General features: G+C 35.7%; 1 protein-coding gene across 6 annotated transcripts in view; it reads left to right on the forward strand.

The window, feature by feature from the left end:
- Positions 1 to 27,088, forward strand: part of LOC106641846 (TOX high mobility group box family member 4-B) — a 273,663-nt gene that overhangs the window by 168,954 nt on the left and 77,621 nt on the right. The window contains exon 1 of one of the 6 annotated variants that reach the window (XM_014356396.2): positions 4,298 to 5,127. The exons of the other annotated variants lie outside the window; for them this stretch is intronic. Within the exon in view, the coding sequence (XP_014211882.2) occupies positions 5,101 to 5,127 (27 nt within the window). The 5' untranslated portion in view covers positions 4,298 to 5,100. Of the gene's footprint in view, positions 1 to 4,297; positions 5,128 to 27,088 lie in introns of those variants that run through there. 6 annotated transcript variants of the gene reach the window in all.

Consider the following 27,088-nt stretch of genomic DNA (forward strand, 5'->3'; position numbering starts at 1 on the left):
AATAGAAAAACGACGATTCGTCCTGCGAGGGGGAGAGAGAGATAAAAGCGCTTAAAGGGGTATTGTATGGAGCGCTCGAGCGCGACGTATATTAAACGGAAACTTGATAAATTCGCGGACGGCGAGGCAAGGACGGAAGAAAACGTCGACCAGGTGCTTGGTGTGTGCATCGCCTACACGCTCGCAGAGGGTATATCCTTCACGAAAAAGGGTACGAAACACAGGGTCGACGAGAAGATACAGTACTCGAAGGATAAAACATATTGGGATCGACGTGTAATGTGCCCCTTCTCGCACGTGTCCGCGTATATAACTCTTGTAACGAGGACAAGAAATATGTGTACTTAGGTTTGCAACTGTTACTGCGACACGAGCCGATGTTTGATACACGAAGCTCTGGCCGAGAAATTGGATTTAAATAAATTTGAATACACTTCTAAAATCAAAGCCATCCACTGTGCTCGATATCTCCATGGAAACGTAATAACTTGATTCTCGCGCTCACCTACACCCCCTCGTCCCTTTTTTTGCTCTTCGTCACCCCCTACTGAGTTATAATAGTCCACGACTTTGCTCCCCATTTCTCTTTCCTACATGTGTACGTGCTTCACTTATTTCCCTTATTTCTTGTGTCAAATGTGTTTGTACACGTACACGCCTGTCACGTCCACTTTTTATCTTTTCTACAACTATATAGTTTTACTACCATGTTTACTATCATTTACTCGACTTTCCATGTAAGTACGTACGCACACGTTCAAATTGTATTTGTGGTCTATTTATAATCAATACATAATAAGTATATTATATCGATCGATCTCTTATATTTTTTTATCTAACAGGTGTACTTGTGTTGGAATTTGATTCCTCGAGTCATCATACACTATGCGATATAATTTACCTCGTATATACTTACTCGTCTCCGTGCGCATACCTATATATATATGCCACATCTAAGTGCACATGATGCAAGTGCATTTAAGCTTCACTTCCGGAGAGTACGTATTTTTATTTCCTATGCATCGTAAAAGCTTTTTCTTTCCCCATCCTGTACACACTCTTTCTTTGGAAAATCGAATACTTCCTGTCAATACACTCCCGCTCATCTGCCACCCACACTGAGGGGCTGGGGGGATAAAGATTAATGCGAAGTTTAACCAGAAAATTAAAAAACTTTTCCACTAAATTACATCAGGAATGAGCGCATCCAAAGTTTTAAATTGAATTATTAAATTGCTTACGGGCCGCTAATGAAAGTTTAGCTCTATTATCTCTTCCCCCCTCCCCCACGTACGCGGGTACGCACGTACACCCTTGGTACACAATGAAATTCAAGTAACAGTTAATAATTAATTATTGGACGAGTATACGAGTGCTATCGCGCGCGTACTTAAAATAAATTACGACGCATAATTGGAATTAGTGCCCGTAGATAGCGCTTGATGGCTTGATTAATTTATACTTGTACATCTTCTTTCCTCCCCCCCTTCCCTCGCGGCACCGCCAGCCACCCTTCGGCTGAACGTTATTATTTATTGCAATTTAATAACCATCGATTGTTCCCTCCCCGCTTGTGAAACATCATCCTCTTTGTGTGTCGTGAAACATCAATAATTCATCACGATCGAGCATGAGATAACATCCTCTTCCCTCTTTTTCAATGATCTCGTTCGTCAATTTCGGTGTTATATTTACAGGAAATTGTGAATATTGCGTAGAATTTTTCATATTTTTGTAATGCTGGAGAACCTTCATTTATTGAAATTTTTAATTAACATTACAACTCGTGTATCATACCGAATGAAATTTCGTCTCGGATTACGCGTAATTGAGCGAGCTTTTGTTCCATCAATGTCATATATGATGCCTTTTGCGCGTTGAAGTTTTTTAATTAAAAAAAATGTACAATATCATAACCAATGTAAAACATGTTTAATCAAGATTGTAAGAGTTTAATTACATTCCTCCCCATATACTGATACTCATAATAATCAGCTCGCTCGTAAAGCATAGCGCAGGAAAAAAAAAACATTTTGATTTCAACTGCCGTACCTTTAATTATCATTTTGTTTTACTTGCGGCTCGACAAAACAAATACCCACGCACACGTGCCATTTTTCACGTTCGATTGTGCCCACATATCGCGAGGCTGAAAATATTAAAAAAAAAAAAAAAAAAAAGACTCGCCCCAAATTAGCTTCGTCATTATTAAAAGTATTTCAGTTAGAAAATAAAACTTGAGGCGAAAATAATGAGTAAGCTCGACCGTACGGCTGATCAATTAACTCTTGTTTTGCGGCCAAAGCCCAAGGCTATTTAGAAGCGAGCACCTTATTTGGTTTCACTCGCGTTAACCTTAAAAACTAGCTTATACTCTTTCCTTCCACATATTTTTAGTCAAGCCCGTGGGGCACGAGGTACAAGTGCATATCAAAATTTATGTCCATCTCTCTTTGACGAGCATCTCGTATCCGGCCACGAAATGTCAAAGCCGAAAAGTGACGTTGTTTGGAAATTTCCCATCGTGCGTTCTACTTTTTTTTTTTTTTTTTTTTTTTCTTGTCAGCCCATTTTTGAAACTCTAATCATATATACTCAACATGTTTTTTCAACGCTCGAATTTTTCATGTCAGGTTTTTTTATCTCTTTGTTTAAGTGTACTACTTATGTTTTATCATTACCTACATAGATACCTTTGTGCTTGTGTCACTGCTTGTTCAACTTGTATACTTTCGAGCACAATTTGTTTATGTTATTCTAGATATGTGATTTAGTGCTGTGTATGAGTTTGTAGCTACCTTTTTTATTGCATAATTGCACAATATACACTTTACATGCGGATAAACAACTGGAACCTGTAGATTGTAACTCTCCGACTTTTTATGCCACTGAATAATATTATAAAACTCATCCAACTCGATTGCATATTTCGATTGAAGCTGCCGAGTTAAGTAAGAAGATGGAATAAATCGTCTTCGTAATTGTCGTATTTAATGATGGAATGATGGTTCCAAAAGGGTGTACGAAACTTTGTAGTAATTAACATTTTATCTCCTGCTTTGACCCAAGTAATGCAATTAAAGTTGAAATTCGCTCGAAGGCAATGTTATTGAGGGATAATTTATAAAGTAGTTTTGAACAAACTGAAATTTCCTATCAGAAATAAAGTTTTTGGTGGAGCAGCTATAAATAAATCACGGAAATTCAAATGATATTCCTAGATCGCTCGTTACTTACTTAGTGCCGTGATTTTTGAATTTCAAGTTAACCAGAATAACCAACGAATGTTTAATTAATGGGTCGCTCGGCTTCGACTCTATCGATGGTAAATGTGACGGCGAATTACATTTAAATTTCCAATCGTCGCGATGCCCACTTTTTTATTGTTCAAACGATAAACGTTGAAACATTGCGCACAGAATTTTTTAATCACAGCCCGATAAATCAACCACAGCCGCGTAACTGGAAAGTAATTATTGTTTAGTGTTTCCGATCAGATTTTACCAGCCGGGGTGAAATAGAAAATCCAATCTGAAAAGTAGCAAGAACCGGCCAACTGTCCTTATAACTCCTCCAAGTTCTGTAATAATTTCGCCAGCAGCTCCGTATCTTGATCCGATTAACAACTCCCCGAGCCCTGCGCGTAAATCTGGCCTTGCAATTACAATCAAAACGCATTACAAGGCAAGCCACCCTTGGATTTTACAATCCCAGCAAAATTGCCGAAAAGTACAAAAACACGCTTTCGTAAGTATACGCGAGCGGTGAAAAATTAATCTTTCCCTTAAAAATCGCACGTATCTAGTCTGCGATTATCGTAAAAAGCGAGGTAAAAAGCAATTTTCCATAAATCAGAAAAGTACACTGTCTGGTACATTCCTACAAGGAGCAAAGAACAAATGGACCGCAAGGGATGTAGGTCCTGTTGTTCTTGTCTTGGACGTACACAAACATAAAGATGAACGATTCAACGCAACAATAAAAAAAAAACAGAGAATGGTAAAACTGTACACGCATTAAGTTTACATCTGCAGTGTTCTCTTTTGTGTATACAACGATATTGTATATGTGACGGAGCAGAGAGAGAGAAATCGTGTATATCTTATTCCACCCCTACTCGTAGAGGGGCCTCTCTCTCTCTTTCTCCCCACCCCAGAGCGATTCCCTCCCCCACACGCACCCCACCGGTGCCGAGCCGGCTAAAAGAGAAAGAAGAAGGGAGTGGACGCGCGCGCTCTCCCCACCACCGCTGACGAGCCGCGGCAGCCATGCTTGGCTCATTCCGCGTCTAGCGCCCTTGGAGCGCATTTCGTTCTTATTACTCTTCTCCTTCTCTCCTTACATATGTTCGATGCATTGTACAACTTACGTATTCGTATTCCTCGCGTAGTCGTGCGACTCTCGTCTCTGTATTAAATTATTTCGTACTTGCATATATTATCTCTCAAATCCACGACACGTCTGGTTTATATACTGTAGTTGGGTAGAAGCGCGTTTTCCGGTGATTTGAAAACAAAAAAATCGGAGCAGCTCGTCGAGTAAAGTTATTGCTTGAATTTGGTGGGCTCACAGTTTTTCTCGACAAAAAGTGTGTATACAAAAAAGTTGGTGAACTCAAGCTTGCTGGCCTTCCTCTCTTCGAGTGCTGGTGCCAGTAAAAGCACCAAGAGAAAAGAAGTGAAGGCTGTGTGCAGCTCTCCAAGCCCGAGTGAGTTGTAAAAGGGTCGTTTTTCCGTAACGGCACGTTTCGTGTACTGTTGTAGTTGCGGAGCGACAATAAAATTTTTCGTGCGAGTTTCAGTGTCTAATGTGCGTGCCGTTAAGATATACGTAATACGTAAGGCAAATCAAGACACGGCAAAACTGTGAGTTGTAGCGCATGATTGTAATAACAAAACGACTCCAAAATCTCGTTAGTGTGCCACAACTAAAGTACTGTGTCCCACTCGCCTCACAATCAGCTGAGTGAAGCGCTCCGAAATACATCAAGAGGGACGTAGTATATAACACGTCGTGTAAAATCGGAGCGCACGCAGAGATTGAGCAGTCGCTTTTCTTCTCTATGCACAGTGGGACAATCACCGCGTTAAGCTGGATTTTATGCTTGCAGACCATCTCGCCGCGCCGGTAAGTCCATTTACTCGATGCATCGGAAGTTCAACAATTCAAAGAGTTGAGCAATAATTTAAATCTCGAGTTGTTGGAGGTTAGGGGGTAAGCGTGTTTTCCGCGTGCGGCTCTTACGCCGCTGCCACCCACACAGTCGTTGCGGTCTTTTTTGCGGAGCAGCTGTCCGCATGTACACACACGTATATTTGTGCGATGCTGTGTGATGCCAGCCGATTAATAAAAGCAGCGTGTCGCCATCTCGCGACGACTCGGCCAAGCTCGAGTGCAACCAGTTTTACTGTGGGAGCGCTCTTTGGAGCATTTTCCAGGAAAGACAGGTGGTAAATTCGAATGAGGATACGGTTTTTTTTTTTTTTCTTTTCCATTAATCGCTTGGCTTTTTTTCTCACAGTTACCCGTTCGAGAAACAACTTAGAAAACCGTTTCTTTACTTTTTTTTTTTTTTTTTTTTATTTTTTATTTTTTTTTTTATTGGTATGAGGTGACTTTGTTAAAGTATTTAAATTATTTATTAGAATGTTTACGAGCAAGCCCAATAAACTACACGCGTTCGAGGATCAAAACTGTTGGACGGAATTCAATTTAAACTTTAATGACTGCGGTCTTCCCTGGCTTGTTAATTAAACACTTTGATGGCAGAGTTGTGCTGGTATTGATTGCTCTTAAACTTTATAAATAGAAGTGCATTTTCTATTCATTCGAGCGAAGGTTAATGCTAGACTTTAAAAAGCATTAACTTTCTTGAAAAAATTTCCGGCTTATGTATTATTATTTCCAATTCAACGGGATGTACGATTTTTTACGCTTCTCCGTTTTTCCTTTTCCCTCCTGTCGGTTCGTCTTTTACTTGACCCTCAAATATTAATTTTATGACGGTGCAAGGGCGTTGCATTCGAGAGTTTCTCCTTTTTTTTTCCTTATTATTTCTCGGTATTTTAGTTTGTCAAGGTCTACATACTTTCGTGTTGTAGTCGGTTTCACCCTTTTTCAGACTCTGAAAATTGTCGTAGCTCAGAGCTTCGTAGAAGAAATAAACATTCCTTATTTTTTTAGTCTTACAATAATCATCACGTTCGACTTGTAAAAGCTGTTCCACTTTTGATGACGAACTACTGTTGGAAAGTTTACGAGAGTCGTACAAATTTTTAGGCAAAAGATGACGATTTTTTTCCAAAGTTAAACTCTCGATGGTAATTTTTATTCATCAAATCGCGTTCAAAGTGTCATGAAATTCCTCAAAAGACATAATAAGGCTTAGCATAATATCGTCATCCAACTTATACCTCCTACAGAAGTGCGTTTGAAATTACACTCGAGTGCAAGTTTTATCTTATAGTCACGACACTCAAACTTTAGCACTTTGTGTAAGACTTTCTGAAACTCGCAATGGTTAATTCTCATTAAGTCGGAAGTTTGAGGAGTTGAATCGTGTTTTATTACCAAGAGTATTTTTTTTTTATTTTTCTTTCAACTTCCACCTATTATCTTCGTCTCCTTTCCGCCAAAGCACAACACGGCTTTAGTGAGTTACCAAAGTTTAAAGCGTTGTATCACTGCAAATGCAATCCCCCCTCCCCACCCCAACTGTACATATAGGATTATTAAGCCAGATTAGAAGTTTCCAAGAGTAAAAGGAGGAGAGAGAGAGAGAGAGGGAGACACTGTAAGTTTTTGCACTCGAATCGTTGATTTCAGCTCGTCTTGCTTGCAAACGCGTATCGGTCCGTTTTATTGCCACTCTGTTCCGTACGTGTTTTTGCAGCTGTAGAAAAACTACCTTATGATCTCAAACGCTTCTGTGTGTTTTTTTTTCCCTAGTACTACCAAACTATACACCTTTCGCAGAAAAAGTATTACACGTGGAGGCACTTGCACTATTCTTTATTATTGCTTTTTTTATCCATTGCTTTTTTTTTTTCATCGGAATGAAAGTCCATAAAAATTTAGATTTTATCGGGATTATAAAATCCTTTTACTGTAATGAGATTTTTATTGACGGGCGTAAAAGTGTATCACCTCGCGAAAAAAAAGCCATCCCCGCTGAAATTGCCCTTCCATAAAAAGTCTCGAAAGCGTTATCATTTACCTCCCGGGGAATTTTATCCGCGTAATTGATACTGCAACGATTATCCGTGAAATTGGGAATTTTTCATTATTTCGTTGAGGAAGTGACGTTGACACGAACAAACGCCGAAGTAATCATCCGAAAGCCGGATTTACTTTTCGGGATCAACGTAGCACCATTCGAAAAGATTATCGACCCAGCGAAGTCGAGGCACGTGATTTTTTTCCGTAATCCCCGCTGATTCGACAAGATCTGATTTTCCGCTTGAAGAAATTTTGCAAAAAAGTTTTTTGCCAAACAAACTAACGACAAAAATACACCGCGCTCCACTTTTTTCGACTCGATTGGCAAGTATTCGGGACGAGCTCTCTTCTTCCCGTATCTCCGGCGTTTCTTGGTCACTTTGCATAATTCAATCGCCTCGCGTCGCGAAAGGCAAGTGGTTTGCTTACGAGGCAAATTTTTTTTTGTAGTGCTCTTACTTCTATTTTATTTTACTCCGTACACTGCGCGAAAAAATCTATTTGTTATTCGGGGGAGTTTTGCCTTCCAACTCAATTGCATCCGTCCGCGTGTGTGTGTGTGTGTGTGTGGGCACCGGAGGAGTAATTAAATTACATATGTTAAAACTTTCGCGGCTTCGGTCTCGACTACATTTACTCTGGCTCTCTCCCACGAGCGAACGGACCAACATTTTCCCTTAATCGTGTTAGGAAAAAAAATGTAGGTAAACTCGCCGGACAATCGTCCACTGTCTTTTTTCTCTTATTTTCTTATGGTCATCCAAATCAAAACTAAAAAAAAGGTTGGCGTTTGTTGTGACGTTTACTTACAAACTTGAAGTAACTGCGTTTCCGTTCTCCGTGCAATATTACTAGTAAAAAAAAAAAAAAAAAAAATCCCTCGCATCGAAGATACTAATCGAGTGCATTCTAGTAATTTATGTTTCCGCCTTCTCCTACCTCGTATAGCACATCCTTGCGCTTTTTCAACCAGCGTTACATATATCTACAAGAGTCCGCCCCCTTTCGTTCAAGTATTGGCTTATCGTAAATTTCGATTTACCGGTTCCCAGCTTGTCGAGCAGGTATTGAGGAGTCTGTCAGTCTGTTTTGCGTGTGTTAATAAAAACGAAAATTAGTACTTTTGTGGGAAGGTAAAAAAAAGATAAGAAAATCCAGAATAATAGAGAGAAAATTACGTGTGAATATGTGACGATGTTGCGAAAAACACGTCGTGACATTGTTATTCTCACCCTCTATTACCTCAGTAAGCTGTATACGAGAAGTGAGAATTGGAAAAAAGAAATTGCAATGGAGTAGAAAAACTCTTCGGAGTTACATTTACATTTATGACCATTTACAGAGAGTTGAAAGCTGAGCTGAGATTTTTTTTTATTGCATTCGTGGATTTTTACTTCGCCAAATGTAACGCGACATTTTTTGTCAAAAGCGCATAAACATCCGTTTCAGATTATATTACGATAAGGAAAGTCGAGTTTTTGACCGGCAGTGTAATATACCTAAAATCAATATTTTTCAAAGAACTGGTTGATTTGATAAGATTAAAAAAAAAAAAAATCCTCGACGTGCGAAAGATTAAAAAGAAATAAATATATAAATAAAATGAAGAAGAAAAAAACAAGTTTGCTCGAAAAGTTAGATAAACCACCACTCGCCTCTCGAACGAACAAAATTTTTTGCTTCAGCAACTCTTGACAAAAAAAATATAAAAATTTTAAGCTCAACCTTCGCTTTTCTGTTGTAAGAACCTACCTACAAATGGTCTCGTTTTGTTCTCAAACGCAATAAAATATACACGCGTATCCCTCTCAACCTGATCTCTCTCCCTCCTCGTTATGTAACGATGAAAGAAACGAGTGTTGACCGAAAAAAAAAGAAAACAATAACATAATCCATTCCGTTCGATGCAGTAGAAATAATAGCAATGCAAATTGCAATTTCACCCGAGCCTGGGGGGCTGAGACGTAGAAAGAGGGTGGGGAGAAAATATGCGATCGTTCGAGGGGGATTAACATATTTATAGCTTTTTAAAGGCTGTGTTTCATTAACATAATTTGACATAGGGAACCAGAGCGACTTTCGCACGTACATATATAATATATTCCCGATGACTGTTTCCACCGCTGCTGCGTTTTTTCCTATTCTCCTCGGCGATCGCTACTTATACCTGCATATACTCTTTCTCTCTACTCCATATTTTCAAACGAATTAGGCGAGTATGTGGAGTAGATAAAGAAAAAGAAGTAGAGCTTTTAAAAGGTCTCCCTTTGAAAAAAGAAACTTGGCTTGTGCGTGTGTGTGTGTGTGTGCATACCCACTGTACGCGCACTCTTCAATTTTCTTCACCGAAGAAAAGAAGGGAGAGAGAGAAACCGGTTTCTGGCCACGCTTGTTGCTGAAGGTTGGCCCTTCCTTTTTTCGGTGTATCTATTAGATCCAGGGTATGTGTGCACGCACACGCGCACCAAACGAAAACTTTATAAGATAGAAGCTACTATATTATATAGGGAGACCGAGGAAAAAAAAAAAAAAAAAAAAAAAAAGAGGTGGAGGGCCGACCGATCAGGTAGTACCATCTGTTCCCTCTTCCCCATCCCTACTATTCTCTGTGTTGTTTTTTTCCCTCCTTCGTCTTTTTGCCTCTCGCCTGTGTTATTGTTCATATCGTATGTGTTTCTTTTTCGTTTTTATTATTTTTTTTTTTTTCTTGGCGTTGTTGTTGTTATGTGGCGGGAGCATCAGGTTTCGGAACGCGTGCGCTCCGAGGCGCGTGAAATTTCGATTTCGACCGATTTTCGCCGTTAAAAACCCGCGTGTATTATACATGTGCTTTATGAAGATTGAAATTTTTTGTTCTTTAGTCCGTTTACTTTTTTTTCCTCCTCTTTTGTTCCCATCTCCTCCTTCCATACCATTTTCGTGGTAGTTTTCCTTGCATTTAAATATGCGCGATTACCTCGTTAAATACACGCGTGCATTCAGCTATTTGTATCTGGCGAGGGGCTACCCACGCGATTTAAGCGATTTAAATCACTGTTCCGATGCTTTAAATCACAGTTAAATCTTTAAATCATCTTTAAATCACGATGAAAAAAAAAATTTTTTTTAAACATACTTAAATGACCTAGATACTCTAAATGTATATAATTTTAAAGATAAAGGTAACCACAGTCCGTAATTCAAGGCTAATTCAGTCATTATTGGAAATTAACGTTACGTAGAGCACACAGTTGTGTTAGCATGCGATGTACACGTATAAAGAGCTTTTTATTTTAAAATAATGATTCATTTCAAGTAATACTATAGTTTTAAGTTGCACATTTGCTTGATTTAAAGGTTATTTACCGATAAAACCGGGATTTTAATTTAATTAAAGTTAATGTAAATCACGCCCAACTTGGATATTTTTTTCCAAAAAACAAACTGTGTACAGTAGGTATGGCCTTTTTCCACCATAATAAGTTGTTAATACTTACACAAGTCAACAAATAGTGTGCCCAAAACAACAAGATTGTTTCAAACCACAATTATTTTCAACAAAAAATAATCTTTTAAAGTTATATGTGCCCTAAATTCAAGGGCCATATTTCAACACACCTTAAACTTATGCATTTCTGTACTTCAACATTTATGCAAATAAAATTGTTTTTCTACTTGCTGATAATATTACTACATGTTTATCAGATTTGCATGATTTAAGAGTAGTTAATGCGATTTCATGACATTTAAGCTTGATTTACATTTAAAATCATGTCCAACATTTCTGACTTCATTTTCAAATAAAAAGAATAGTAAGTCATGCTTTTTTCTAACATTAGTAAAATTCAAAGGATATACTAAACAAGAAATTTAACACATTATGTTAAAGGATTGCACATTCAAAATGGAAAATAATTTCCACCTACGTTACAATAGACAATTTTTTTTTATTTGCGTCGTTTAAATGGTTTTAAATGCGATGTAAGTGTTATTCATTGCGATTTATTGCGCTTGAAATGTGACTTAAGATTTAAATGAATGACCAACTTTTTTTACTTTCATTTCAAATAAAAACAATGGTAATTCATGCTTCTTTCTAGCAGTAGCACGGTTCAAGGGACATACTGAAAAAATAAATTAAATACATTACATCAAAGAATTAAAAATAAAAAAATTATTTTCTTTTGCGTAAATGATACTTGGCGAATTTTTTTTTTCATTTGTGCGATTTATATGGTTTTAATGCGATTTAAGTGTGATTTAATGCGACAAAATACGATTTAAAAGTGATTTAAATTTTTAAATCATGCCTAACCTTTTTTGACTTCCTTATCAACTAGAAACGATGGTTAGTCACGTTTCTTTCTAATTTAAATAAGTTTTCATGGACATATTACAAAATAAATACAGTACAGCATACCAAAGAATTTAACAATGGAATGAAAGAAAAAAAATTATTTCGACTTGCATCACACTTGACAAAATTTTTTTTGATTTGTGTGATTTAAATGGTTTTAATGCGATTTAAGTGTGATTTAATGCGATAAAATACGATTTAAAAGTGATTTAAATTTTAAATCATGCCTAACCTTTCTTGACTTACTTATTATCTAAAAAACGATAGTCAGACATGTTTCTTATTCTCCATAATAAGTGTTGAGGGACAAATTAAAAAATAAATTCAGTACAGCATACCAAAGGATTTAACAATGGAATGAAAGAAAAAAAATTATTTCAACTTGCATCACACTTGACAAAATTTTTTTTGATTTGTGTGATTTAAATGGTTTTAATGCGATTTAAGTGTGATTTAATGCGATAAAATACGATTTAAAAGTGATTTAAATTTTAAATCATGCCTAACCTTTCTTGACTTACTTATTGTCTAAAAAACGATAGTCAGTCATGTTTCTTATTCTCCATAATAAGTGTTGAGGGACATATTCAAAAATAAATACAGTACAGCATACCAAAGGATTTAACAGTGGAATAAAAGAAAAAAAATTATTTCGACTTGCATCAGACTTGACAAAATTTTTTTTGATTTGTGTGATTTAAATGGTTTTAATGCGATTTAAGTGTGATTTAATGCGAAAAAATGCGATTTAAGAATGATTTAAATTTTAAATCATGCCTAACCTTTCTTGACTTACTTATTGTCTAAAAAACGATAGTCAGTCATGTTTCTTATTCTCCATAATAAGTGTTGAGGGACATATTCAAAAATAAATACAGTACAGCATACCAAAGGATTTAACAGTGGAATAAAAGAAAAAAAATTATTTCGACTTGCATCAGACTTGACAAAATTTTTTTTGATTTGTGTGATTTAAATGGTTTTAATGCGATTTAAGTGTGATTTAATGCGAAAAAATGCGATTTAAGAGTGATTTAAATTTTTAATCATACCTAACCTTTCTTGACTTACTTATTATCTAAAAAACGATAGTCAGTTATGTTTCTTATTCTCCATAATAAGTGTTGAGGGACATATTCAAAAATAAATTCAGTACAGCATACCAAAGGATTTAACAGTGGAATAAAAGAAAAAAAATTATTTCGACTTGCATCAGACTTGACAAAATTTTTTTTTATTTGTGTGATTTATATGGTTTTATTGCGATTTAAGTGTGATTTAATGCGAAAATATGCGATTTAAGTGTGATTTAAAATGATTTACTGCTATTTAAGGTGATTTAAATTTTAAATTATGACTGAACTTTTTTACTTCTATTTTAAATAAAAGCAATGGTAAGTCTAGCTTTTTTCTATCATTACTAACTTTAAAAGGAGGTTGGATACAGTGATGGGCAGTATTTGATAGAGTTGAGATACTCTGAAATACTTGAGTTCAACTTTAATTCAAATTATTTAAATACATAATTACTTTATTTTAATCGAATATCTGAACTAAATACTGTATTTATCATTATATTTTTAATAGTAATTAAAGTAAAATTTTATTTGAAATAATAATTAATTAATTAAATTAATTAAATAAATAATTGAGGAAAAATAACACATCTAAATAAGTACAACTTATGATGAGATCAGAGTAAAATTTAATCAATGAAAGCATTTACAAATAAAGGTTAAGCTTCGGTACATACTATGATAGTATGTAAGTTTTAAATTTCATCTTAATCTGTGGTTTGTTAGCGCAATAATTGGTTGCGTGGGTTGTTGTGGACCCGAAGGTAGTGAGTTTAAGACTTTCGCAAACCCATTTTTTTTTTCCTTCAGTTCATATTATGTATTTAAATACATTAAAATATTTATTTATTTATGAATGATTAACTATAGAAAAGCTAGCATGCATAAAAGCTAACTCCAATAACACAATATGCTCGGTCCGCACATGTTTAAATATGTTCACGAGGGGCTAATCACTTTCAGTCCTCTTAAAGTTCTCTCAAAAAGTCCTCTATAGTTTTCTCAATACTCTTTGAGTCCTCTCTGTCCTTTCAAGAGTACCAAAGTGAGAATTCAAGAAAACCAAAATAAATTGAACAAAACTACGACAACGATATAAATTGTGGAAGTAAGGTTACAAAGAAGACTAGTTACTAAACAGTTTTTCAATGGATTGATTAATAAAATAATCTCTTTGGCGAGCAAACATCATCGATAAAACCCAACAGGTTTTATTAAATTTATTAATACAATTGAACCGTTGGCCAGTACTTATTGGTGATTAGACATCCAACAGTTAATTAGTGAATTTTATATTAAAAAATCGGTCAGGTGAGTAAGCATCGGTGATTAGAAGTCAACAGTTTTTAGGGCATTTATAAATAAACTCATCTCTTTGGCAATTTATTAACAAATATACTAAAAAATTATTGGGTTTCTTATTACCAATGCTTACTCGCTAAAGAGATTATTCAGTTGATAAATTCCCTTGAAAACTATTGGGTTTCTAATCCCTGATTTTCACTCACTTAAAATATTATTTTATTAATAAATATATTGAAAACTGTTACGTGCTGAATGGCCAATGCTTACTCGACTAAAAGCAGGTATTATTGAAAAATTCACTGGTAAATTCATGGGTTTCTACTAGCCGATGCTTACCCACCAAATAAATTATTCTAATTATAAATTCACTAAAAAAATGTTAGGGTTTCTTATCGCCGATGCTTACTTGCCAAAGAGATTGTTTTATTAACAAATATTCTGAAAAGCTGTCGGGTTAAGAATCGCCAATGCTATCTCGCTAAGTACATTATTTTAATAATAATTTCACGGAGAAACTATTGGGTTTCTCATTGCCGATGTTTACTTGCCAAAGAGAATATTTTATTTATAATTGCTTTAAATTAAGATTAATAGATATATTTAAGCATGTGCCGACCGAGCGGGTTGGGCTATTGGATTTAGCTTTTACGCATGCAAGCTTTTCTACAGTTGATTATGCGTAAATAAATAAATAAATATATTAACCTATTTAAATAAGAAGTATAAATTAAAAAAAAAAAAAAAAAAAAAAAAACTTCGCGAGTCTTCAACTAACAACCTTTGGGTCCAAAACAAAACCCGCGCCCAATTAAGCTCTTACGTGACATAACCACGAAGGGACAAAAAATTACATATGTTCATCGTATGTACCAAAGCTCAACCTTTATTTGTGTATGTGTTCTGCGATTAAATTAATTTAGCAAGTTGTACTTACTTAAATGTTACACTTTTCCTCAATTTATGAAGAACTTATAAGTGTGCAAAGTCATTATTATTCTATAGGTTTGGCCTTTTAATAAAAATAATATTGCGTGTTGAATTTATTGAAACAAAAGATAGACTTAATAACTTTGAAAAAAATATGTCCTATTAAATTTGTTTTCCTGTTAAAAAATTAAAATTAATTATAAAATAAACAATTATTTTCTTCATACCATGGCAAAAATAGCTTGAACATTTTAGTTCGACCATATATTTAAGTCGCATTTAAATCGCTTTTATATCGGCGATAAATCGCAGGTAACCGCGAATAAACTATTTTCGTAAAAGAGAAAATTAACTTTATTTTTTGTACTTTTTTACAATCTTATTTTAATTTCACTTAAATCGCAAGTCCATCGGTGATACATCGAAGTTAAAAGTAACTTAACGTATGCCGTGTACAATGAACACTTAAATAATAATTAAATTGTACAATACAGTAAATTACATTTTATTTGTATAATTTTTACACACTAAAAAATATAACCTAATTATATGGTGACATAAGTTGTAGCTTACTTTAACTTCTGACTCGTTTTTACGTAGCAACCAGTAAGAGTAAGATATATTTTCCAGCTAAAATCATTGTGAGCTTACATTTGTTTATTACAAAACACTATAGCTCGTTTATAAATAAAAAAAAAAAAAATTGCGATTTAAAATTAAAATTTATTTTTTCACCCACAGGATACTTTCCTGACGAATGCGTAGTGGTATTCCTCTACACCCTTTCCAATTTTTATTCCTAGTTTTATTCTTCTTCCTAGTTCCAAACTATGATTCCAATCATGTATGTAGTATGTACAAGCGTTACGGTTAATAAAAAATAAAATGAAATAGATTTTAAATTTAAGATCTTATTTAAGATCTTCAAAAAAAAATAGGTTAGTCGCTTAGGAAATGTTTAATTTGATGAAGTATACCTATCGATTCTAACCGTTTACCTTTTACGAACCGTTCACGAACCGACCCGCTGGGCCTGCTGTAAGCCTCCGTCTGCATGTCCGCAGAGTTTGCAACACTTTTTTTACACTCGTTTGTCAGTTATCAACTAGTGATTGTAAATTTTATAGAAATGCGCTTTATTTTACATAATTATATTTTAAGTTCCATCACATTAAAAAATTATTTTATAATTGACTAAATTATTTTGAATACTTTATCAAATACATTTGTATTTGGTCAAATATTTGAAACACAATATTTAAAATGCAATTTAAGTGTTTAAAATAAAAAATAAAAAATAAAGTTGTATTTCTAGTTTTTTGTATTTAAAACATTTCATTTTAAACATTATATTAGAAACAAAGTATTAAGATTTCTTATATTTTGTTTAATGTATTTAAAATATTTTAATTAACACACTATTAGAAATCGTTTAAATAATTTTAGATACTGTAACTTAAATTTCAATAAATTGTTACTTAGTCTAAAAAAAATTGTATTTAATTATTAAAACAATTATTTTGTTGTCAAACAGAACAGTATCTTTTTTTCAAATAATAAATACGACTTTACATAAGTCTGCTTGAACAAAGGATCTACTTTTGTTTTTGATTAATTTGTCAATTGTTATTTCTCTCTATAATTTGTTATTACAAAATTTGTTCAAGCCCCTTTTGGTTCGGTTCGGTTCTCTTAACAAAATATACCTATATATACGGAACCAGTTCTGTTTGGTTCCCTATATGTAGGTATATTTTGTTAAGAGAACCGAACCGAACCAAAAGGGGCTTGAACAAATCTAAAGAGAGAAAGAAGAATGCCTTACCATTATTTTGAATTAAAAAAAAATGTTAAAAAACTCGGGTATGATTTACAATTTATATTACACTTAAATCGCATTAAATCACACTTAAATCGCATTAAAACCATTGAAATCACACAGATAAAAAAAAAAGTTTGTGTAGAGTAACGTAAGTAGAAAAAATGCAATATTATTATAAAAAGTTTAATCCGTTGACATGGTATATTGAATTTCTGTGTCCTGCGAAACTTATACAAGTGAGAAAGACGCTCGAAAAAAAGGATGCCTTACCATTGTTTTAAATTGAAATAAAAATGTTAGAAAACTCGGGTATGATTTACAATTTATATTACACTTGAATCGCATTGAATTTTAAATCATTTAAATCACACTTAAATCGCATTACATCGTTTTAAATCACACTTACATCGCATTAAAACCATTTAAATCACACAAATCAAAGAAAATTTTGTCAAGTCTGATGCAAGTCGGAATAATTTTTTTTCTTTTATTCCACTGTTAAATCCTTTGGTATGCTGTACTGAATTTATTTTTTAATATGTCCCTCAACACTTATTATGGAGAATAAGAAACATGACTAACTATCGTTTTTTAGATAATAAGTAAGTCAAGAAAGGTTGGGCATGATTTGAGGTTTAAATCATTCTTAAATCGCATTTTTTCGCATTAAATCACACTTAAATCGCATTAAAACTATATAAATCACACAAATCAAAAAAAAATTTGTCAAGTCTGATGCAAGTCGAAATAATTTTTTTTCTTTTATTCCACTGTTAAATCCTTTGATATGCTGTACTGAATATGTTTTTGAATATGTCCCTCAACACTTATTATGGAGAATAAGAAACATGACTGACTATCGTTTTTTAGATAATAAGTAAGTCAAGAAAGGTTGGGCATGATTTAAAATTTAAATCACTTTTAAATCGTATTTTATCGCATTAAATCACACTTAAATCGCATTAAAACCATTTAAATCACACAAATCAAAAAAAATTTTGTCAAGTGTGATGCAAGTCGAAATAATTTTTTTTCTTTCATTCCATTGTTAAATCCTTTGGTATGCTGTACTGAATTTATTTTTTAATTTGTCCCTCAACACTTATTATGGAGAATAAGAAACATGTCTGACTATCGTTTTTTAGATAATAAGTAAGTCAAGAAAGGTTAGGCATGATTTAAAATTTAAATCACTTTTAAATCGTATTTTATCGCATTAAATCACACTTAAATCGCATTAAAACCATTTAAATCACACAAATCAAAAAAAATTTTGTCAAGTGTGATGCAAGTCGAAATAATTTTTTTTCTTTCATTCCATTGTTAAATTCTTTGGTATGCTGTACTGTATTTATTTTGTAATATGTCCATGGAAACTTATTTAAATTAGAAAGAAACGTGACTAACCATCGTTTCTAGTTGATAAGGAAGTCAAAAAAGGTTAGGCATGATTTAAAATTTAAATCACTTTTAAATCGTATTTTGTCGCATTAAATCACACTTAAATCGCATTAAAACCATACAAATCGCACAAATGAAAAAAAAAAATTCGCCAAGTATCATTTACGCAAAAGAAAATAATTTTTTTATTTTTAATTCTTTGATGTAATGTATTTAATTTATTTTTTCAGTATGTCCCTTGAACCGTGCTACTGCTAGAAAGAAGCATGAATTACCATTGTTTTTATTTGAAATGAAAGTAAAAAAAGTTGGTCATTCATTTAAATCTTAAGTCACATTTCAAGCGCAATAAATCGCAATGAATAACACTTACATCGCATTTAAAACCATTTAAACGACGCAAATAAAAAAAAATTGTCTATTGTAACGTAGGTGGAAATTATTTTCCATTTTGAATGTGCAATCCTTTAACATAATGTGTTAAATTTCTTGTTTAGTATATCCTTTGAATTTTACTAATGTTAGAAAAAAGCATGACTTACTATTCTTTTTATTTGAAAATGAAGTCAGAAATGTTGGACATGATTTTAAATGTAAATCAAGCTTAAATGTCATGAAATCGCATTAACTACTCTTAAATCATGCAAATCTGATAAACATGTAGTAATATTATCAGCAAGTAGAAAAACAATTTTATTTGCATAAATGTTGAAGTACAGAAATGCATAAGTTTAAGGTGTGTTGAAATATGGCCCTTGAATTTAGGGCACATATAACTTTAAAAGATTATTTTTTGTTGAAAATAATTGTGGTTTGAAACAATCTTGTTGTTTTGGGCACACTATTTGTTGACTTGTGTAAGTATTAACAACTTATTATGGTGGAAAAAGGCCATGCCTACTGTACACAGTTTGTTTTTTGGAAAAAAATATCCAAGTTGGGCGTGATTTACATTAACTTTAATTAAATTAAAATCCCGGTTTTATCGGTAAATAACCTTTAAATCAAGCAAATGTGCAACTTAAAACTATAGTATTACTTGAAATGAATCATTATTTTAAAATAAAAAGCTCTTTATACGTGTACATCGCATGCTAACACAACTGTGTGCTCTACGTAACGTTAATTTCTAATAATGACTGAATTAGCCTTGAATTACGGACTGTGGTTACCTTTATCTTTAAAATTATATACATTTAGAGTATCTAGGTCATTTAAGTATGTTTAAAAAAAATTTTTTTTTTCATCGTGATTTAAAGATGATTTAAAGATTTAACTGTGATTTAAAGCATCGGAACAGTGATTTAAATCGCTTAAATCGCGTGGGTAGCCCCTCGGTATCTGGTATCTGTTGCTATCCTAAAGACAAGGTAAGAAACTCAACGGAGCCTCCTCGTTGGAATTCCGTCGAGTCGTATTTACCGTACAACGTTTTCGAGGCTCGGAAAATATTTGTAATTTCATTCCACCTCGTTCCATCCCGATGATCGAGCATCTTTCAACAATATTTTTCTACGACGTGTGTGGCTATACATGTATATACATGTACAAAGTTCCAAAGTGCGCTACGGCTCCGAACATAAATTCTTCGTACAGATAGGATATTTTTTTTTACCCATCGATTGTACGGGTAGGTACATCGCTTTAATTTTAGAGAAAAGTTTGAATTATGTCCCGCTCCCTTCCCGGCACATTTTTCTCGCGGGACGTGTTTTTTCGATTCGCTCCGAGCCATTGTACGTCAAGATTAACGCTGACATTTATCTCCGTTCGATAGCTTGTTTATACGTCATCTCTACTGCCGAAACGACTCTCGCGCTCACGTGCTCTCCTTTTTTTTGTGCTTCCACTCCATCTGGTTTTCCCATTAATCCCCAATACATAATATCTGCTATTGTTCCTCCTTTGTTTTTTCATCTCGTTTTTCGCACGATACCTATTTTTTTTTTCACATAATGTTCTACACCCAAAAATAAATATCGTGTTCATCTCCTAAATACTTTCATTTTTAGATACATGTGTATACACACTTTGATCCGCTCTGTAGTGTTCTCCTTTCTTGTTTTCGCTCGGGCAAACTATTCGCATTGCCCTCTGGCCGCAAAACTCCACCTGCAGTGACCACCAACACCGCAACACATTTCGCCACGAAATCCGGCGTGTGCATGCATACGGTTGGCCACACTCTGGAACCTATGATCTGCACTTACTCCATACTTCCTTCTTTTTTTTTTTTACTGCACATCAACTACATGCAGCTTCTTTGTCGCGTTTACTGATCCAGCGTTGATATCTGCGGCGGACTCTCAGTTTGGGAAAAAAGACAAAAATTTCGTAATCACCGACATCAGAATTCTTCTCGGAAATTCCACGGGCCGCCTGTAATCGATTTTTCGAATTTTTTCATTTTTCATTTCATTTTTTTTTTCTTCCACGCCACAAAACGCCCGCCTATGTATGGATGAGGAACGGCCGTGTCCTGGAACGCCGAACCCTCTCTCGCGATTCGCCACGCACGATTTCGAGCCAACCCACGGCGGCCGGCGTAAGATTGGATTATGGTCGAGGGTTTAGCAATAAGCCGTGGCCTGGATATTATATACATATGTACTTTTGAAATCGGGCGTCATTGCAGTGTAAGAAGCCAATCGCGAGACACAAACGTCGATGAGTGAAATAAAGGAGTGCGCGTGCTCGACTTTCGTGGATTTTTCGTTGTAAGTAAACCGGTTTTCTCCATATGTATTTATATACCCGCAGCCACGTAGGTTGCGCAGGTTAAGATTTCTCGCGCGGGCAATGAATTTGATATCGCATTGACAGTTATACCGGTAGCCTTCGGCACACAGTGTTCTGGGATATTAATTTTAAAATGTTTCTCGTTTCTGGAAATTTTCCGGTACACGCTTACCATGGGGGCTTTTTATTTTGAGAAAGTAAAAAAAACAAAGATTTAAAAACGAAATAACGTAGATACACCGTAATTGTGTCCGTAAAAAAAATGTGAACCTTCCCTGCTCTAGCGACAGCAGTCGTTGTAAGAAGGAAAAGGTCGCTGTGTGTCCAACTATATAAATATATACCTACGCACGTGAGCGCAAACACATACAGAGAGAGAGAGAGAGAGAGAGAGAGAAAGAAGGGAATCAGTGAGTAACGGTACCAGTGCTCAACTTTGTAAACTGAGTCTTGTACGACACTCTACGAAGAAATCTTAGAGCCGCTGCTAAGACGATAGGTTTAAATTTCCATAAAACTCGAGAAATTAAATTTTTAAATAATTTGTCTTTGCAGTAATCAGAAGTATTCCACATAGATAGCTGCAATAATTACTACGGAATGTACCTCTGAAACAGAAAGTGCAGAGCCATTTAATTTTGTTATCTCGTATACACTGGACCGACAAATAATAATCCAAAACGAACCGAATTTTGGCGGTGTGAACCAGCCAAGTCGACGCGGCGTAACAATTAATCAATTAATTATCCGTAGGCGTACGGACATTGCGAGCGTCAAAATAAATTAGGTCAATTGCTCACGGCTATAAGTCGCGTTAGGCGTGTAACCTTTACGACTGTTGACAGTACAATTTTTATTATTAATTTCTCTTGTTTTTCGATTAAAAAAAAAAAGGTACACCAAAGCCCTATTTTTTTCGTTTTTAACGTCCATGTATGTTTGACAGACATGAAAGTTGTGTAGTAAAATCGATAAAAATGCTAAAGCGCGCGAAGAGGGGATTTACATGCGAGAAAAATGCGATTACACGCAAAGAGAGAGAGAGAGAGAGAAGTGGGGGTGGGGTCGTTTGAAATTTTAATGCCAGGCAAATGAAAATGGAAGAATGACGCTGTAAAGTAAAGATGAAAGAGTAAGGAAAATAAAAGAGAACAAAGGACACAGGGTGGGAGGGGGAGGCTAACAGAGCACTCTGAATGTAAATACTAGACCCTTGGGTGGAGTAGGAGAAGATGAAAAAAAGCAAAGGAAAGAAAAGCAGTTCGATGAAAGGGGGGCATCGGGGAAGGGAAAAACTGCGCGCGGAAAGAGATAAAAGCTGCTGCAGCTGAGGTGGTGGTTGTAACAGCCCCCCACCCTCGTGGAAGGTGCGATGGTCTTTTCTCGCCTTCTGCTCGGTTTTTCTCCTTTGTTTTCTCCCCGTTTTAGTGTCTTTCTGTTGAATTTCACTTCTTTTTTTTCTCCGGAATCGGCTGATAAGCCCTTGAAAGATTGATTTTTACAGTTTCTCTCTCTATTCTCCTGCGATTATATCTCCTCGTTGTTTTCTCGTGCAGATTTGTTTGTCTCGTGTGTTTATCGTATTTTGTTGATTTTTTTATTTTTTATTTATTTTGAGATAAAAAATTACTACAGATTATTATTCTGTTTTGTTTTTCAGAATCGCCCACTTTCGTTGTAACACATTTTTTTTTTTTTTTTCAATTTGCACTCGACTCTTTATACCCCGGTTTTTTGTCGTATCTTTTGTAGTTTCAGCGTGTTTCTCTCCTCAGTTATTTTAAACTCGGTGGAACGAGTCACCGCAATCGAGGTTAGGTCAGTGCACGAAGCTAATTAAGTGAAAGGGCTTATGGAGGCTTTTTTTATCTTTTTTTTTTCTCTCTCACTCTATCTCTCCATCTATACTTCAAAGAATAATTATACTATTAAAAACAATCCAATTTAAATTCTTTCTTGACTTAATCAACTCTTGTGTAAATACGTATTGTCGGTGAACGAACAGACTTTTGTTTGGTAAAAAATGAAAAATGTGGCCTTTGAAAAATCAAATCCCATTATTCCGAGACTTAATCAAGCTCGTGTATATAAACGTCGCATTAAAATGAAAAAAATAAATAAACGAAAAAAAAAAATTGCATATAAATTGCGGTCTGAGTTAATGTGGCTATTGAATTGCAAAGTATTACGAAAATGAGAAAAACTCGCTTTGTACTCGATGAAAGTAGAAAAAAAAAAAAAAAAAAAAAAGTTGTATTTTAATTAAAGTAACAGCGTTGTGAAGTTTCGAGCGGGCTGTTATTAAAACTGAATCTCGATTCCGCACTGTACGATGAAAAACTAAATTTATTAAAAAGTTACTTCGTTACGAGGAACAATTTTTTTTTCCCTCTATCTCGATCAGTATTTCATCGTAAAGGCGATTTTTTTTTGTGAAAAATAAAATTTCTACTTTTAACGCATTTAGTTGAAACTGGCGGGGTTTTATCGAACTCTTAAATGCCAGATAAAATTAAAGTAGTGGCCATAAATTCGAATCAACTTCTCGAGAGCAGCAACTGAGTGCTGGAAGTTGAAACTCTCTCCCTACTCCGACCATTCCTTTCTCAGGCTTCGAAAGATTTATCCAGATGTGTGACTCTTTATGTGCCTAGTGGGTCCACGTTTTTCACACATGGGTACCAGCATTACTCTCCTCTCTCCGGCCCCATTAGATTCTCAGATTCTCTACATTATAATGTATGGACTTATAAATATTTACGCAGATACTGTAAATGAACCACAAATGTTTGCCCAACGGACTGTGCTTAATTCATTCATTTTTTTTTTTTTTTTTTTTTTCCACAAGGAATATTCAATCGTATGTTTGCGTACTTTTTTCAAAAATGATCCATTGAAATTTAATTTCTTTTCAAATCGCGGACACTAGAAAGTACATAATAAAAAAACAAAAAAAAAACACAATTAATGGCACACTTTAAGAATATTTAGGCGAATAATTAACCAAATTTATGGTTGGGCATGAGGTGTAGCATCGCTGTATAAAGTTAAACTAGAATTTCAGTAATTATAACTATCTTAACAGTAAATCTACAGGCAGTTAGTAAAATTTACTGGATTCTCGGTGGAGACGCGTGCGGGAGGGTACGAGGGGGTTTTACGGCACATACATGTATACTCACTCACCCAACGCCAACCCCCGCCCCCCCCACCCTCTCCTTCTCGGCGTACCTAGAGTCCCGGTAATTTTAACGATCCTTTGCAGTATAATCCACCAGCATCCGTTAAATAAAATGTATATTGATTGTTACATTCGACTTAAATTTTTATCAAGCCATTCCTCAATCGTAACAGGAGCTTTTCAATTCCATGGAATACTTTAATTTTTTTTTTTTTTTGTTTTTTGTTTTTTTTTTTCTTTGTTTTATCCCCTCGAGAGACACAGAACATAAAACTTTTCAAGTAATAAGGCTTTATTATCTATTTCCTGTGTAAGAAGATACTAACGTTTGTGCTCAGCTGTAGAGGGGGGGGGGGAAATTAAATTTATCCATCACATAAAAATAAGAAATATCTACGCGCAAGAGCGTATCGTTTATTATGATAGTTCTACGTAATTACAAGTTAATACCCTTTATTCGTGACGTTATTTGTTAGCGAGCCATAATTTTTGCCATTTTTCTCGGTATCCGCGATTTTACCGTTACCCGTATCTACACAGTAACGATTTCGAGTGAAACCCTCCTCTGCACCACCATACGTACAAATTAAATCTAACGACTATTGTTATTGCAGTTGGAAAAAAAAAAAAATTCAGCGACGGTAAAATTTATTATCCCCCGATGAATTCACGATTCTAGTGCGCACCGCGAAGGAATCCTCAACGCTATCGGTCATCTGAAGCGCGGCTCACGCGCCGTAAATCAATCCATCGAGTGAAATTCCGAAAAAAATTTTCCAACGATAAGGCAAACGTGGTTCCCTGTAATTTCTCGTGATAAATTATACTTAGAAAAGTGGGGGCGGGGAAAAGGTACCCCAGAATTTCGGTATTTTTCCAAGAGAGCTCCACCGATGTTTTTGATCAACTGAACGATGAAATTCCACGAAACGTCCATTCATCATTGCGCGCCCCACTTTTTAATATCCACTTTGGAAACTACTTACTTGTAGGTAGGAAAAGGAAAAAAGATGAAAAGAAACCAGGAAAAGCTCAAGGAGCTCTTTCATCAGTTTTATCTCCCTCCGACGACTCGACCGTAAAAACGAACGGAACGACTTCAGTCCCTGCCTCCAAAGGTACATTACGAGAGTTGCCCTGCACTTAAACGATGTTGCGTGCGTTGGTATCTGTGTACGTCCAGCCACTTTTCCACGATTGGCTTATCAAGCCTCGGTCGTCGATAACAAAGAAAAGCCGGACCCCGAGATTCGTGGGGGTGGCCAGCGTGTACAAGTGTCGAGGGGGTTGCGCCGCGTCGCATCTCTCTATCGTAGGCATCGCGTGTAATTACGATGTTTTCTATGAATTTTAATGGGCCCCCTCCTCATTTGCTTTTTCCTTTTTGGTGCTCCGATGCACCACTCCGTTCATCCCTCTCCTCTTTCATTTTGTTTTTAATGCCTCCTTGCACTTTTTTTTTCTCTTCTCTCTGTGTTTCGCGGAGTTAGCAGCTCGCACATAAACTTGATAAAAAGCACAAAGAACCAGCGTACACCTTCTTCTCGTCGTTGACGCTGACGAACGCGCAATGCGACGTACCAAACAACCTTACCGCGAAGACACCTGTTCACTGCAGCTCGTTAACGCGATGCCTTTCCTCTCGCCTCTGATTAATTTTCAAGAAAAAAAAAAAAAAAAAAACGCTCGCATTTGCATTTAAATGCGCGACTCGGTGGAAAAAAGCCAACAGCCGATCCCACCGAGCGCGCGGTATGGAGATCGCGGCCCATTATGGTTCGCTCAATTATACTTGAGCGCTGCAGCTTCTCCTCCTTTGCCACGGTAGTAGTAAAACACACACACCGCGAACGCCGATGAAAACAGCCATAAATCAGCGAAATGCTTGCGAGGAACTCGTGTAAAAACCGAGCCAATGCATGCGATTATCGGAGACACGCAGAGTTTCGAGTGAAATCAATCGTCGTCCCTTTTGTGCGTAATCGTCTGCATTGCAACACACTCGCTCGCATGGACACGCGAAGAGAACAGCTCAAAAAGCATCGGCGATTGAAAATTAACGAAGTAACCCATCTGCGCGCGTCTGTCCTTCTTCGTACTCGGATGTTACAAGTACATTCCGATGTTATCAATGTCCACTTGATTTCCCCGCGCATTCCACCACCTGGAGTATACTTCACCCTTTGCTACATCCCTGTACGTGATGCTATTAATATTGAAGCTTAATCCATAGCAGCGGTACCATCAAATACCAAATTCTACTTTGGTTACCTTTTAAACTTACGAGATATTGGTAGTAGGTACTCCTTCATTTTACCGAATTACGAAGATACCCAAAGTACAATTTGGTACTTGACGATTTGGCCGCTAGTTTCAGTTTCATTCCTAACGTTACTTCCCTCCTCCATGTCTCTTTCCCGGTTTCAACATAACTGTACTTGTCGACAGCTTCAATTCCTCCCGATTATTTCGTCTCATCCGCCGGTTCCCACCCACCCCCTTTTCCTTCTGTTCCGACAAATCGCTTTAATGTCTCTCTCTCCTCACGCGCGTGTGTGTGGGCGCGCGCGCAAGCGTATTGACGATCATCCGATAATCTTTTAACACGATATAGTATAGGCGGACCGCGACGCTCCCGAGATGTATGTTGTATGTGTGTGTATACACGTGCCCCGTGTGTGTCTTGTAATTTATGAAAATTACGTTTCAGTCGGTAATTGCACGTACCCGTATCTACGAGAAGAAAAACGCCTGGCGTACGTGTGAGAAAATTTTTCTATCAACATTCCGCCGCTCGTAATGAATAATCAAGTTTTTCCACCCTCGCCGACGCTGATTTTTTTTTTTTCCAGTTAAATTTTCGTCATTTATTTGCCCTGTCGTGGTCACCCGATGTTGGGTGTCACAAGTAAAGTGCTAAAAAAAATTACTCAGCATTGCATTCGTTCCAACATCAGGTGAATTTGAAAACGGAAACGACTATTGTAACGTGCTAAACAATCACCAAACTGTGTATGTATGTGTTACGTGTACACTAAACGAAGATAATATACTCAAACAGTCGAGTCATCGAGCTGCCCGCC

The sequence above is a fragment of the Copidosoma floridanum genome, unplaced genomic scaffold, assembly GCF_036245765.1.
Source record: "Copidosoma floridanum isolate Cflo_tuat_1 unplaced genomic scaffold, Cflo_Japanese_pri ptg000029l, whole genome shotgun sequence".
Lineage (NCBI taxonomy): Eukaryota > Metazoa > Arthropoda > Insecta > Hymenoptera > Encyrtidae > Copidosoma > Copidosoma floridanum.